The sequence below is a fragment of the Chamaea fasciata genome, unplaced genomic scaffold, assembly GCF_029207755.1.
Source record: "Chamaea fasciata isolate MVZ Bird 193981 ecotype frontalis unplaced genomic scaffold, bChaFas1.0.hap1 SCAF_18, whole genome shotgun sequence".
Taxonomy (NCBI): domain Eukaryota; kingdom Metazoa; phylum Chordata; class Aves; order Passeriformes; family Sylviidae; genus Chamaea; species Chamaea fasciata.
Genome location: NW_027094103.1, coordinates 2,621,935 through 2,637,367, shown reverse-complemented (window position 1 = coordinate 2,637,367; position 15,433 = coordinate 2,621,935). Strand labels below are relative to the sequence as shown.

Sequence of the window (15,433 nt, the reverse complement as noted above, 5' to 3'; positions counted from 1 at the left end):
GGTGTAAAAACCTGAATGACTTCATATCTTACTATATTGTAGCTTTTAACATGCTGCCTGAATGTTGTTTGCAGGCAGGATTTCTCCTTGGAGCTCAGGTTTGGAGAATGGTGATCTGCAGAAGGTCAGTGCAGCACTAGCAGAGGCAGGTTCTGTATTAACTTCCACCCAGAGCCTGTTCAGTCTTCACACAATTGCACACACAGAGTTACTGAGCTGCTTTGTATTCTGGGCTGGGCAGATCTCTGAGCCGTGAGAGAGGAGAGCTGCTCTCAAGATAAGCATTTAGATAAAAGAGGAGCAGATCACCTTTAGTTTTCAGATCAACAGGCACAAAATAGTTGAAATTTCATCGTGTGTTAGCTTTGCTCAGGATCTGACACTGCTGCAGAGTGCAGAGTCAAATGCTGCATTTTTCAGAGGAGAGAATCCTCCTGGCTCCTCTAAAATATGTGCAGTGTCATAAAACTGTCATAAATTCCAGATATCTTCAAAGCATAAAGTAATCCCATCCAGCTGTTCTGGAGCATTTACCCTGGCTGGAGCACAGCTACTTTCATTTTGAGTACACAGCTAATAAAAGTCCCAAAAAGGATGTGAGCATGCATGTTTCATGTTAAAAGAGGACCAACAAACAGGATACACACATCCTTACCCATTCTTATCTCCACCAGTATTGCAATTTATTTTCCATTTTTGTCAGCATTCTGAGAGATAATTCACTTCCAGAAGTCTGACACTGAAAAAGCAATTGTCACAAAATAGGAACAAGAATAGAGTATTTTTTTTAAAACTTTCTTTAAGCTTTACACACTTCCTAAATACAGATACACTTAGTGTAGTCCTGTAGTTGCTGTCCTCTATTTCATGCAATGCTGCTTTCTGGAAAGACTTTTGCTGCAAAGACCTAAGTTTTACCTCCTGTATAGATCAAAGCTACGTGTCTTACAAAAAATTGAATCCTGTGCTCAATGCACCTTGAAATCAAACAATGCTTTCTTTTGTGCTTGAGCAATAAGTGTAGAATAACAAAACTAGAAGTAAAAAATGGTTCAGGTTGCTTTTTTTAAAAAAAAACTTATCAACACTAAGCTAGGTCATATTCCATTCAAAGTACTATATTGATTTTAAAAATGCACAAGAGAAGGACATGACTGTGCTTATGTAAGCCTGTGTTCAAAAACTGACTGCAGGGTGTGCATTCTGTGCTGTCTGGTTGATTCATCAGAGCAGTCAGGATGCCAAAACACTTCTCTCCTTGGTTTAAGCTGTTGCTTTAGCCAAAAATCGTTGAGTTATGGAAGGACATGCTTCCTTTTTGTGTTTGGATTGGATTCTGATAGAAGAGAAATGTCAACTTGTTAGATTTAATTATGGCAAAATTTAGAATAAATTACGAAGCTGTCTGTACCTCTTAAGTACATTAATGTCTGAAGCTATTACTGGATTTTGTGAGAATGACTGCTTCTTTTATGGTGGTTCTTTGTGCCCAAACTGAAGAATGGCATGTGTTTGGTATGGAAAGAAACATTACGAGTCAGTGTTTCAGGGTTTTGATGGTCTATATTTGCCATTTACTGCCTTTCCAGAAGCTGGGATTGAGGAGGCAGTAGCTGGGACTGTTGCTAAGTCTATTCCAGAAATACTTTTATGTCTTTCATGTTCTCACCTCCAGCCACGGCTTTATTCCATGATTTGAGAGTTGGTGAATCCTGATTCAATGGAGTGTGGATAGCAGTTCTTTTGTAGTTTTGTAGCTCTTTGTAGTCTTCTATAATGGGTACTCTCTTCCTTTGTGGATATATCTTTAAAAGCTTTTAAAAGCATTTTACTAGTAATTTTCTGCCCTGGGAAGAAGTCTGCCAAGGTCTGTACGCTTAAACTTCAAATCTTGTTTAAAGGCTTTAATATATTATAGCATAGAATCATATTAATAGTTTTGCTTTCTCAACCCACTTATTTAATTAACTAATACAACAGAGACATAGACACATGTTCTTATTTTCTTCATGTCCTGACTCTTTTGAGAGCCAAACCAAGTTTGGATATGGGAATCTCTCCCCCTTTTGCAGAACAAGGGATGGAGAAATAGCTGCTGTGCAAGATGTCCATAGTTCGGGGAGATTGAAGCTGGGGATATGTCTGAAAAAGTGGTTAAAATTACTTTGTTTTTAATTTGTAACTGCGAGTTAGAAACCACGTTTTCTGTAGTTGGGCTTCTTGATGTTTGTGGGATTTTTTTAGCTGTGGAAGTTTTCTGGGGGCATAAAAAAGTAAGGAGTTACTGGGTTATAATAGTTAACATCTGTTTCTTGGTTTTTTTTTAAAAAAAGTATTTTCACTGACTTTAGAAGACCCTCTGTTGATTTAGAATTATTGCAAAAAAGCAATAGGAGAAAATGTTAAAATTAGCAATATGCTGGTTAAAACCACTTTAAAATGGTGAATTTTAGAAAAGTCATAGGTTTGCAGAGATCTTAGATTGATGTTATGCACAAGCCAGTCTATTAAGCAGTGTAGAAAGTTTCATGGGGAATACTGGTTTTAGTCTTTTTTTTCAATATGAGCTCCAGGGAATCCTCATTTTGTGGTGACTGCTCCTGCTCTGCAGTTTCCCCTCGGACTCAGGGGCTGGAGTCATGCTTCAAATGCTTCTTGGTTGTGGATCTACCAGGTTGTTCTGTTACCATCCCTTTTTCACTTTGTATTTGTATGTTCTGTCTCCAGAAAGTCTTACAAATTTTTAACCAGCAGTTGTTTACTCCTGGTTGGAAAGTGCCTTCCGCAGATCTTTTTATGACAATGGTCTGTTGCTTAATTTTTGTTAGAATTGTCTTTTTAAAAACCATCTGCCCCAAGTACTAGAGGTGGCTTCACTCCCATCCTACCTATTAGTCATTAGTAGACAAGGGATGATAAATCCCCTTCTAGTTCATTTATCTCCAGAAAAGCTTATTCCTCATGTGACAATTTATCTGAAAGTATGTCCTTCCATTGCTTTAATACTTTGTGGTCTGAAATGTCTTGAATAATTCTAGATTAGATTCCAGCAGAATTCTCTTAATAGAGCCAATTACTTAATAAAAGCAGTAACAAAGAAGAAATTATGTCAGAGATTTTAGGCTGATGTTCTGTTTACCATCAATTCTTTGAGAAATAAGAGCTTAATGCAAGATTGATTTCATTATACTGACCAAGCTTTTTCAAAAAAAACCACAAGTAGTTAAAAGCATTTAGGAAATAAAATTTGCTGTATTTAAATGTGCCAGTTATGTGCTCAAAGCCCTACATGAAAAATTAAATTTTCAGTTTAAATGACGATCTGTCCCATTTCTAGATTTGTTTTTACTGTCTGACCAATATTATACTTCTTTTAGTCTGAGAGGTAATAATAATTCATAATGCTTAGAGCAATTGGAAACAGAAACCAGTCCCTTTTAATAGTTTCCTTCCGTTGTATTTAATTCAGCTTCTCTGGATACATTAAAATTCTTGGATGATGGGTTTGTTTTCTGCTTGTTGTCTTAATAATAAAAGCTGGACCCTACAAGATGATTTAGAAAAAATGGGGTATTCTGAGCTTGGTTTTGTTTGAGAACCAATCGTACTTGTAGGTGCACTTTAAGTGGCCCTTCCCCCCCCAAAGTTTATATTAAAAATTCAGCATTCTGTGGATACTTACTAAAAATAGTTGAACTGAAGTTTTTAGTTTGTCCGGTTGTAATGTTTAAGGGGAGATTTGCTGGTTGCAATTTCACTGTGGCGATGCCAGTGTACATCTGCCTCCTCCCCTTCCCACATCACTGGGTCATCTCAGGGAAAGCGGGAGAGCATTTCAGCCAAGAGGTGAAAACCAGGTTTGAGTTTTTCTCCCTCAGTGGAGTCTGTAGCAAAGCAAGCGTGATCATTCACACCTGATTTTTACAGCCGGCTTGCCACACACACCTGTGATGAGGAAAAGCCCCTCTCCCTACCTTTATCCATCCTACTGACACAGATAGGAGTCTGAGGCCTCATTGGGTACAGGGTAGGAGGAAAGAACTTTCCGAAAAGTGTAAATGGACACATGTAGAGATTTATTGGCTTTAACAATCTGACATTTTTCCCATTTTTTTCTCTTAAAGTCTCATACTATGTGTTGCGTATGTTTCTTTAATTTAAGTAACACTGAGAAAGTTTTAACCAGGAATTAATTTAAATCCAATTTCCTGTCTCTCTTGAGGAGAAAAGGGCTTTTTTTTTTTTTTTCTCCCTTCATTTTTTTCCCTTTTGCTTTTGCTTTTTCCCAGCCTGTGGCTGGAGGAAGCTTGTGCAGGGCAGTTCCCACAGCCCGGGGGTCTCCAGCGCCGTTTCCGTGTGCAGCGCTGTGAGCCCCAGCACGTACACTGGGACCACTTCACAGCAAAAGTGCTAAAGCTGAGCAGGAAACCAAGATTTCCCTCACATTCTTCTAGAAATTGCCCAGAGTTTTGTTTTTTCCCCTCTGTCGGAGGAGATTGTGGTTGTTGTTCATTTGAAGTCCAAGTGCCCTGGTCTGCCTGGCACAGAACTCTGGCTCTGGGTGGAGTTTTCTGCCTTAGGAATAACCAGTTTTAGTGTCTTGTTCAAGACAGATGTTGAGGATGATGACTGAATTGCTGTCAGGTGAAAGGTTGGCTCAGGTGATTGGGATCCTGCGCTTCTGTGACTGGAGGTTTTAGTTCCTGCAGTAAACTAAGTAAGCTTCTGCTTGAGCCCAGTTAAGTGAGTTAGATATGAAAGCATATTTATAATTTCTCCATGAAAGTGTAAAAGATATATGATATATTGTTGTTACTGGTTGTTTCCTAATTAAAGTTTAAACTGACTGCCATCCACTTAGCCTCTCTAACATTGTTTGACTGCCAACAGCCAAATATACAGTCATTTAAAAGGTCACAGAGGCATCTTGTTCATGACTCTTTTGGACTGGGCTGACTCTACAATAATTTATACAGTCTCAGGAGATGCATTTACCAGTCCCACTGAATTTCCTACGGGAACTGAAAGATCAAGAGTGCAAGACAGCAATTTTCAATTTCAGTTTCAATCCCAAAGATTGTCTTCTACTGTCAGCACTAAATCTGCTGGAACATCTTTATTTCCAAATGGAAGTAAACTTTTGTTTGTGATCTCGTTTACATAAGTTTCTATAGAGAAATGGTTTGTTTAGAAGAAAAAGTACTTTTCCTCATCATTTAGAAATTTTCTCTGGATATGAATGCAGTAGAAGCAGAAAATGGAACGAACATGAACAGAGATAGGAGCACATTGTCTGATCAGGGATTTGTGGTACAGGTCTTTGTCTCCTTTGCTTTTCTGTCTTGGGGTGTACAGTTGCACCAAATCCATTACCTTTTACAGCTTTTAACACACACTCAAGCACACGTTTTGCACTTTTTTTTAAGGGAGGACTTAATGTTACCTGAAATTAATATATAAAGTAACTGACTTTCTTACAACTGTATTAGTAGTGCAGCTCTTACCACAGCACTTTGGTATTGGGCTGTCCCCTTTCCCTGCCAGTTTCTTCAGAGGTATTAAAAGGAACTATTGATGAATTGGTAGCATGTAATAATTGTTAGATTATGATTTTAATATTGCTTTTATTTTTTTTTTCTCTTCAAGAATATTGACATCACAAACTTCAGCAGCAGCTGGAATGATGGCCTGGCTTTCTGTGCAGTTCTCCACACTTACCTCCCAGCCCATATTCCCTACCAAGAACTGAACAGCCAGGACAAGGTAAGACTTAAAAAATTCCATTCCCAGGACTGCAGTGCTTTAATTAATATGAGTTAATAAAGACCAATGAACTAATTTGAGTTCTAAAAATCCCACTGTTACTAGGATTTCTAAATCATCTCTGTGTGTTCTGGTCTGCCACAGTTCCTACCTGCTGGTTAGCCCAGGATGTACAATTAATGATAATAGATCCTAAAAACAAAAGATTATTTCATTAAGGCATGAAGAGATTTTTTTTGTTTGTTTATGCTTTTGAGAGAATAAATAATCTTTAGTATTTTATAACTCAGGTATTCTTCACTGACAATGATACTCAGCATTATCTTCTGAACAGGCAGTTAATTAAAATTTTTATAAATTTTTGGATTATATTAAAACATCCATTCCTATGACTTTTAAATTACTGTAGTCTCCATTTGAAGCAAAAGTAGTAGCAGTATTATGAACATTCTTAAGATCATTTTGTTATGTTAGAAATAGTATTTCCTTGTTTTCTAACATGTTTTCATATCTCATGCAGAGAAGAAATTTCACTTTGGCTTTTCAGGCAGCTGAAAGTGTTGGCATCAAATCTACTCTGGTAAGATTTAAATGCATATTGAATGAATTATGACCCATTTATAAAAATCAAAATTACTCTGTTTTGTAGACTCAAAGGATTTGGATGTTTATACTTAAAAATAGCAGCAGATGAGCTCAGCTAGAGATTACTGCACTAAATAATGACTGAAATACAGACCAGTTAAGCTTTAAAAGGAAGGTTCACTAACTCTCCCACTAGGAAAATAAATACCAATAACAGCAATGAATTTGTTTGAGAATATGTTTTTCAAGGATCCATTAAATCTGTTCTGTCTCTGACCTACTTTTAAATTATTTGGGATTTTTTGAACTCTGGAGCTACAAATCAAGCAATGTAATTTGTTCTTTTTTTCTCAGTGTAGTGTGTGAGCTGAGATTTGCCTTTTAAGTTTAGACTTTTAATTTGTCATCATTGCACATAGTTGTAAGGTTTTTCCAGTGATTGTTTAAAAATTTTCTTACACAAATTTTAGAGTAAAAGAATTAGTTTTCAATAGTAGAGTGTTTACTAGAACAGGAGTATTTCTGAAGGTGTGGAATTGGGAGTATCCTAAACCCTTGTGACTGATCACAAAAGCTCAGCTGAAGTGGCCGCTATCAGAAATGAGATTTAAGTGATACTTTCGTAACCTAAATTCTAACAAAGCTGCCATAGTTAGCAACTAACAGTACAACAGAGTTTTTAAAAATAACACTTTCCTTGATCCTTATCAGTGCTTTTAGCCCCCCAGCATTGTGTTTGCCGACAATGGCAGTGCAACTCCTGGGCTTTCGTACTTTGTCTTTGGCACCGATTTGACATGTGGAAGTTTCTTACTAAGTGCTGATGTAAGAATGAGATTGTGGAAAATAACTGCAGAAATTCTTGCATAACTCAGCCTTAGTCCAAATGTCTGCCCTTCCCTTTTGTGATGCACTTCATTACAGATACTCTAAACAGGCAAACTGAATGGAATTCAATGCAAATTGTATCCATCTTAAGAAGTTAGTATCTATTCACATACCTACGTGCACACTCTGTGTGATTTGTAGGTTTGTGGATTTTTGTCTCATCCATATTACATGAGCAAGGGGTTAGGAAGGGTGTGAAAACTGCTGTATGTAAACAGGAGTGGAATGCAGGTAGAAGTTATTCATTCCGAAGGTGTTCAGCTAAAAGAACTCACAACTTCTTTGTTGAGTTCTGGAGATTCCTGCATCCAAAGCTTTCAAGAAGAGCCTTACAGTAAACAGAAATTACTAGGAATCACTCTGTTTTGCTTTGTACATTTGCTGAAGAGGGTAGATGGGAGTCAGTTATTCATTGATGCTTAACCTGATGGGAATTTTGAACTTTAATTAATATCTGGGCCTTGATTCCGTGTCTCACAGTTCCTGGGTAGGTTGTGTTGATTTGCAAGGATGGTGCAGGGTTATGTGAACACTAAAGTCTGACTATTGTACCAGCTGTGCTCAGTGGGGGACAGCTTGATCATGCACAGCATCAGGCATTTCAATCTTAAGTCAACAAAAGAACTATCTACAGATATGCTATTCATTACATTTTGTGAGCAATACCAAGATATAGGGAAGAAAACAGGGCTTTCTTCATCAGTACTTTAAATTGTGGAAACTTGACAGATTTACCGTTCCCAGGAATGTGTGAAAACACTGCCTCATTGCTCTCAGGGTTTTCATTCCTGACTTTGACCAATCTGTTTTCTGTGACAGGACATCAATGAAATGGTGCGAACGGAGCGTCCAGACTGGCAGAATGTCATGCTGTATGTTACAGCAATTTACAAATACTTTGAAACCTGAACCCTGATCATTCGACAGATCCATGGGATACAACCAACATGAGCTACCAAATGGAAATCTTACTGAAATGCTAATCTCCATTTCACTGAAAACTGGCAACATTTGAGTCCCCTCAAACTTCAGTGACACTATCATGGATTGCCTCAGATTGCTTCAGCTCCTAAGCATGGAAACAACTGTTTAAAAGCAAGAACTTGTTGCCACAGTGCTTGGAATAACCCAAGTTATTAAGCTATTCAGATTAATTATGTAGCCTAAAGAGCCTGAACTACTTCTGTGCTGCCTTTCTAGTCAGACTTCCTGAAACTTTCTTTGCTGGGAGAGTGAGATGAATGCTTCCTCTGGCATATAGGAGACTGAATGTACAGATAAAGCTTTGAGAAGGAAAAGGATAACATGGCATCATATTACTGAACTTTCTGTAGCATCCTGATTCCACAGACTCTGAATATTCTACCCACAGCATATGGCAGCCCATTTCAGTAGAGTTCTTAATGGTAACTTAGTTACTGCCTATACAGCTATTTTCCATCCTTTAAAATGTGCACAATATTCTAGGAAAACAAGCTTTGATTCCATAATGACAAATTGAGGGGAAAAGTGCTCTTGATACCTCGAAAAATCTGGCACAGAAGAAGTCTTCATTCTAAAGCTTCATTATAAGCCTACCTCTGTCACAGTGATGTGGCTTTCATCTTTATCTTATGGATTGTAAAGACTAGCACATGCAGCTCCTGGCTTTCAGGGTACACTACACTTCAAGGAATCTGTGCAAAGTCCCTGTGCTTCCACTCTGACAGAAATGAATCAATGATCGCCCCTTGCCTGGCTTGTTCTTTGCTCTCTTCTTCCTTTGCCTGTGCAGCACATGCAGCCACCCCGGGCTCTCCTTACAGCAATACGAGCACACGTCGTGGATATCTGGGGTAGAAGTTTGGAACTGGGATAACATTTCCTTTGCAGAGAAGATATTCTCAATAAGACGTAATAATGAAGTAGTTTGTATCAAAATCCAGCTTTGCCATGTTTTCTGTGTGTTTTTCATTGGTCTTGCACATCCTCATCTGAGTGACAGAAGGTGAGATGTTCTCTGGGAAGGACTGTGGAGGAACTGATGTAATGTGTGTACACCCAGTAGTCTCAAATATTGCGTGGAAATGACTCACTGTCACAAGGAAGGAATTGAGAAACTTTAGTCTGCTCAACTTCTTTTTGTTTTGTTTTGGTTTTTTTTCTGAAAATGTACCTGAATTCATTTAGCAGCTCTTGGGCAAAACAGTTTAAGTGCCTTAGTGATCATTGAGTTGATCCGTCCTGGCACTTCAGGGCCTGGTGTGGAATGTTAATGGCTCCCAACAGTTTCATGGCTCCATTTGTCACAAGCTGTTTGTTGTAATCTTGTTTGTCAAATCCAGGGGAGACTTCACTCTGTCATTGCTTCTGCCTCTTGCTTTTCTGAACGCTTCCCAGCAGTTCAGCCACGGAACATCTCATTAATATTAAGCAGAAGCCAACTTGAGCAGTGAGTTCTGTAACAGCTGCTATTTATAAGCACAGGCTCTTTCAGCAGTAAAGAAAATAAATCTGTTCTATGGTGCTCTTACGACTGTTAAGGACAGTTTGAATGTCATAGATGTTAACCCAGTGAATGCAACCGTGCTTGGCATCTGTGAAACTTCTTCATGGTATAAAAGCACAGATTTAACTCAAAAGTATTGCCAAATCCCAAGCCCCATCATCTGAAAAACATAGCCCACGTGAAGAGTAATAATTCGGCGTGTCTCTAGCGTTGTATAAGAATACACATTTACACTGATATGTGCCTGTGAGAATTATGGAACTTTGCAAAATAACTACTTAACCTGTGCGGAGGGCCTTAGGAGAAGTTTTCCGAGCAGCAATGTCTCAAACATTCTTACAGCTCTTTAGGACTAGAAGTAGAGACCCTCAGATTATTAATTGGTGCGTTTGAAGAGCCAGCATAACCTAAAGACAATTGTTGCAAGAGAGGTTTCAACTGAAAGATCTTCATTAATAGATTTTAATAAAAGTCTGAAATGCATTTTCCTCTCCTCTATATTTCTTCAAAAATTTTTTTACTTCATTAGTTTCAATCAGAATAGTCTTAGTGGAAATACACATTACTGCTGTCTTGCTTTCTATCTCCTGTTATTAAATTCCAGATTTTGCCAATCAGTGTTTAAAAACCCTTCTGTTTATCCACTGAACAGATATCCTTCTCTATGATTGTCTTATTCATTGCCTTAGAGTTAAAAAAAAATATTTTTCTAATGAAAAGGATAGCATTTCTTGATCTAAATTCACTCGTTACATGTGTTGGTGAGGTAATTTGAGCTTTGAGCTTATTTTTTTTCTGTCCAATGGTTATTTTAATTTACCTGGAATGTTGTCAGAGTCCTTAAATGCAATAATCCTGAGAGTGTAACCATTTGTCAAAGAAGAAATCAACGTTTGCCAGATCCTTTCTGTTAAAAACACGAGCTGCTGGTCTTCAGAAAGGAAGAGAGAGAAAAGCTAGCAGTAATTATGGAAGGGATCTTGTTATGAACTTCAGAGCTCTGTAAACTTCTTCTTAGTGTTTTTGTGTCCTGATGCATCTGAGCCTTTACATGTGAGGTGCTGCACAGCTGCCGAGTGGAAGGAATGAAGCAATGGAAGATCTAAAGCAAACACAATGCCCTGCTGCACTCTACAATGTGGTTTTTTTCTGAAGGTTCAAACTGCTTTCAGTTGTCCAAGAGGAAAAATAGCAGTAGCCCTTCTGGATGTAGAATAAATACACTGTTGTGTTTGGTTTCTGTTCCTAGTTAATCCTGAAACAGCTTGGGGTTTTGTTCACGTGAAGTGCAAGTTTATGCTGATTTGTTTTACTTTTAATCCAGAAGCTATTTCTGAATGTACTGAAAATATGTTGTCATCCATTTATATTTTACTATGTGCCTTGCAAATGCCTGTGCTGTAGAGTATCAGGGTTACTCATGGCCAGCTGTAGGGTGGGCAACAAAATGGAGCTGTGGGGACACCCTGATGCAGGTACAGCTGTGTCGTCCTCTGGATGGAAACACTTCCACAGGTGTTACACTTGATTTGGTTTTCAGTTGGTTTCGTTTAAAAATTCAGTTTGATTTGGCTGTTTGTTTGAATAGAAACACTAATTTAGTGTCTCCAGTGTGAATCTCTGGCCCTCACAAAAAAAGTCTTCTGCCTCTGAAAAACTGAGTGAAATTTTCACTTTTAAATTTGTGTTTGTGCATAGTTTATCCAGAATATAGTATATAATTCTGACATATTCTGATTAAAAGGTAGATTTTTGTCTCTTTTGCATAAAATGTATTCTTTGAGTTACATGTAGTGTTTCTGAAAATTTTTTGTCTCCAATTTTATAAAACATTCCCACTGTGTTTTTCTGTAAAGTCCGTCATCGTGTCTTAGAAGACCCTTAATTTGCCAGAGCTAAATGACCTCTGCTTTAATTTATTGTGTAAATCCCTGTTAATGTCCCTGGCAGCAGGTTTTAGGTGCATGAGGAGAAATAAATTGGCCCCCTCCTGTGATGGTGCAGTGGTTTAAGCTGCTGAGGATCTGCCTTGTGGATGGTGTAGCTGTGGCCTTGGAGACTCATTTCTCTTACTGATCTCAGTGTTGAGTTCTTGGCTATGTTTTCGGTTTCAACACTCCAGACATTTGGATTCTTTTGCATCACCAGAAGATTACTTTCACTCAGTTCTATTTCTGTACAGATTTGGCCCAGGGCACAATTTTTATTCCGGCCTAGTTTTAACCAAGATTATTTGGGAAGATGGAGATTTGGAGAACTTGTGGGTGTCTTTCTTCCTGCCTGTTCCTGGTCTGGGGACACTTCCTGGTGTTCAGATGTTGTGTGACAGTTCATTCCAAGGGCTGAAGTGATGCAGTTACACCTTTAAACTGACTCCTCTGGTGACTTCACCTCTTGTTTCCCTCTTGCAACTAACACAGCTCCAAGCAGGAGCTCCTAAGGGGGGAAATACTTCTAGGAAGGAATGCAGTTGTACACCTTCATGCTGTTTTTTGCCTATTGTGAGTTACGCTGAGGTGGTCTAGAAAGAGGACCTTAAAATAGCCATGCTCATGTATGGACTGAGTTAACTGTGTAGCTTGTTTGTGGTCCTTCCCTTGACTTGGTAAATATTTATTTCTGTTTGATTTTTATGTTCTGCTGAGCTCTATCTCTGCAATTCCTTTCTTTAAGCTACCATTAGTGTATCCCTTTCTTGAAGCTACTATTAACCAGTTTGAGGAATTACTTGCTGAGAAGTGCTATTAAAGTGTCTTCGTCATCCATGAGGGCTGGACATGCCATTGTGCTTTCCCAAGTTAGTGTGTGTTGACTGGCAAAACACAGACATCTCTGGATACATTTAATTGTCCCTATTTAGCAAGATATCTTTAACAGTGTTTCTGCTTTCACAGGAGAGTGGCTGAATGGGTTTTAAATTACTGCGTGGCTTGCTGTGTCCCTCCTTCAGCTAAGGTTCTTCTGTTGTGTTCCCTGATTTCAGAATCAGCCTTGTAGTACACTCTATAATTATCTCACCCAAGACGTTAAGCATCTGGAATATGTAGCAAGTATGCTGTGGATAATTAATGCTAAATAACTTCAAAGGTCGAGGCTTGTACAGTTCTCGTTTCTTTTTATTGATGCGAGTCTTTTTTTCCTTGTATTTTTGCTACACTTACCAGTTGTTTGGACGCAGCACCCTTGGACTCAGTTTGACAAAGCCCCTGTCCTGATCTCCTTGAGCTCATTAATTCTGGGATATTAGAATTACTTCCTCCCAATGAAACTTTAGTGAAACCCATGAATACCAGATGACTTCCTTCCAACTGACATTAGCTTTTGCTTGGAATATTCCTTACCCAAAGGCCACTGTCTGCCTCAGAGTTGCACAGAAAGTTCCCATCAGTCCCAGCAGGACTTGGGGATATGCAGTAGGGTAAACTTCTGGCAGAATATTACAGCAGCCTGATGCAAGGTTTCATTTTAACCCCCTATTTTCAGGGGGTTTCAGTTGAGGCAAAATCATTTACTGAGAGCTGAAATGTGGCCTGTTAGTTCTCCACTGGGAAGTATGCTTCTGTTTAATAATATTTTTATGAGATTGTATTTATGGAAATGGAAAGGAAAATGTCATAAAGCTAGTTTTGTTGCACTTTTCTAAGGCTTTTGTATTTTGCATAGTTGTAGACTGTGAGGAAGTCGCTTGGGGAAGGCAAGGCTTGGAACCTGCTCTGCCCCAGCATAGCAATGTGTGATGTGCATTTTCACCCTAGTGATCCATGTATTGTTTTAACTGCATGTAACTGGTGTATTTATATGGTAGTGAGGGAGCCCAGCAGACATTTCCTGCTGCACAGGAGCCACTGGCAGTCCAGCTTCCACAGCTCATGGACTGACCTGTTCTGACTGTGGACTGCACTTGCAATAATGGAATAGTCCCGTTTTGATTTGGAACTCTTTCAACAAGTGGGGAGAAGGGGGCTCTTCTTTACTTTTTTGTTTGTTTTTTTTTTTTGTGTGGTTTGTTTTTTTTTGTTGTTTTTTTGTGGGTTGTTGTGGTTTTTTTTTTGGAGGGGGGTGTGATTGTTGTTGGGGTTTTTTTGACTGTATTTTTTGTTTGGTTGGGGGTTTTTTTTGGGGGGGGGGGGTGTTTTTTGTTCCATTGTTGAAAATTCTTTGGAGGCTTTTAATGGTTTCCAATTATTGCATATGTTCAGTTAGGATGGTTACTTGGGAATCAGTTCGTCTAGGAGGGCACAAACACATGTAACATACTCAAGTAATTAATCCTTGTAACTTACAACATTTCAGTTTGATAGAAACTTTTGGTTTAATGTGTATTGTAAGGTTAATTTTTCTGTCTATAAGTAGCACTTTTATATGTATCTGAAGGTTTTTTTGAACAGAAATGTGTTTTTTTTCTGTGTATTATCTAATGGGAAGAAAGTATAACACTACTAAATAAGACATAGACTAGTTTGCCTCCAGACTGTAAGTTCACTTTAGGTCAGTAATGATCAAGAGTTGTTCAGTGTATCTGAAATAAATCAGTGATCCCATTTAATGCTGAACAGCTCTCCTGATCAAACCCAGAAGGGCATTAATTGGTACCCTCCACCTCTTGGACGAGGGTACTTCCAGTTCAGGTGTGAGGCAGGACTGACGGAACAGTGTGATGAATTTTGGACTTAGTGAAAGAACAGAATTTTATTGAAGCCTCAGTCTGACTTCACAGCACTATATTGGATAAGGACTAACCTTGTTTGAGATGACACTGCAGCCAGTAATGATCTCTGCTAAACAGCTAATTTAAAGCTCACTTTCCATGGCCTTTAAAGATGATACAAAACCCAGTGATTCTAAAAGCTCTTCTCATCCTTCCAGCTTTTCTGATTTGTCTTGGTTTTACTCTTCCTTGAAACACAGCTGTTGTATGTCAGCCTGTCACTAGACAGGTGCAAGTACTTTGTTTTTTTCCAGAACCCTTTTGAATAGTTTGCACACATCTTACACGGAGAGAGGCTTTGCATAAACGTACAGATGTAGCCACATGCACATGTGTGACTGTGTGTGTTGAGGTCTGTACTCCTGCAGGTTCTGAGTAACATGGATCGTGTTTCAACAAGCGCTTGTGTCTTGAGTACTTAGGCTGGTGTATTAGTGTATATATTTAAATGGCAAGGAGGAAAAAAAAAAATTTGTTTGCTTCTGGTTAGAGCTGAGAAATACAGGTTTGAGGAGAATTTGAATGAGTGTTCCAATTGTATTTCATCCTGTTTCTGGTTTGAAAGGCACAAGTTGGTAATGATTGGACCTTGAAAAGTCAGCCAAGCCTATGTTAAGCTAAACCTTTTGGAGGACCCAATATGCTTTCAGTTTGCAAGGACCACTAAAGACCTGGGCATTTACTTTCTCCATAATGTATTCTGTATGAGTATTTAGTATGTATGCCTTCAATTTGCCAATGTTGCCATGTTTTCTTCTTAATTATTCATGAAATAAAGGTTGCAAATAGCAGATCGTGTGTGTGTTTTCTTGGCCGAGGGCCGGCACAAGGGGCTGTTCTCACGCTGGGTCTGGCGCTGTTTTTTCAGCAGTGTTGCAGGAAGCAATGCTGGAGGTGAGGATGCTCATAACCTCAGGATTTTTTTGGAAGTCATTTCTCTTGGGACACCAGCAGCCTCTACAGGATCTGCCCCCAAAGGGTTTTAAGTGATAAGTCAGTGA

General features: G+C 38.7%; 1 protein-coding gene across 3 annotated transcripts in view; it reads left to right on the top strand.

Moving 5' to 3' along the window:
* The window catches only part of SPECC1L (sperm antigen with calponin homology and coiled-coil domains 1 like), a 62,685-nt gene extending 47,462 nt beyond the window's left edge, over nucleotides 1-15,223 (top strand). For all 3 annotated transcript variants that reach the window (XM_066199405.1, XM_066199403.1, XM_066199404.1), the window contains 3 exons: nucleotides 5,647-5,763; nucleotides 6,284-6,343; nucleotides 8,056-15,223. In XM_066199405.1, coding sequence (XP_066055502.1) covers nucleotides 5,647-5,763; nucleotides 6,284-6,343; nucleotides 8,056-8,145 — 267 coding nt within the window. In that variant the 3' untranslated portion in view covers nucleotides 8,146-15,223. The remainder of the gene's footprint in view (nucleotides 1-5,646; nucleotides 5,764-6,283; nucleotides 6,344-8,055) is intronic.
* The last annotated feature ends 210 nt before the right edge of the window (nucleotides 15,224-15,433 follow it).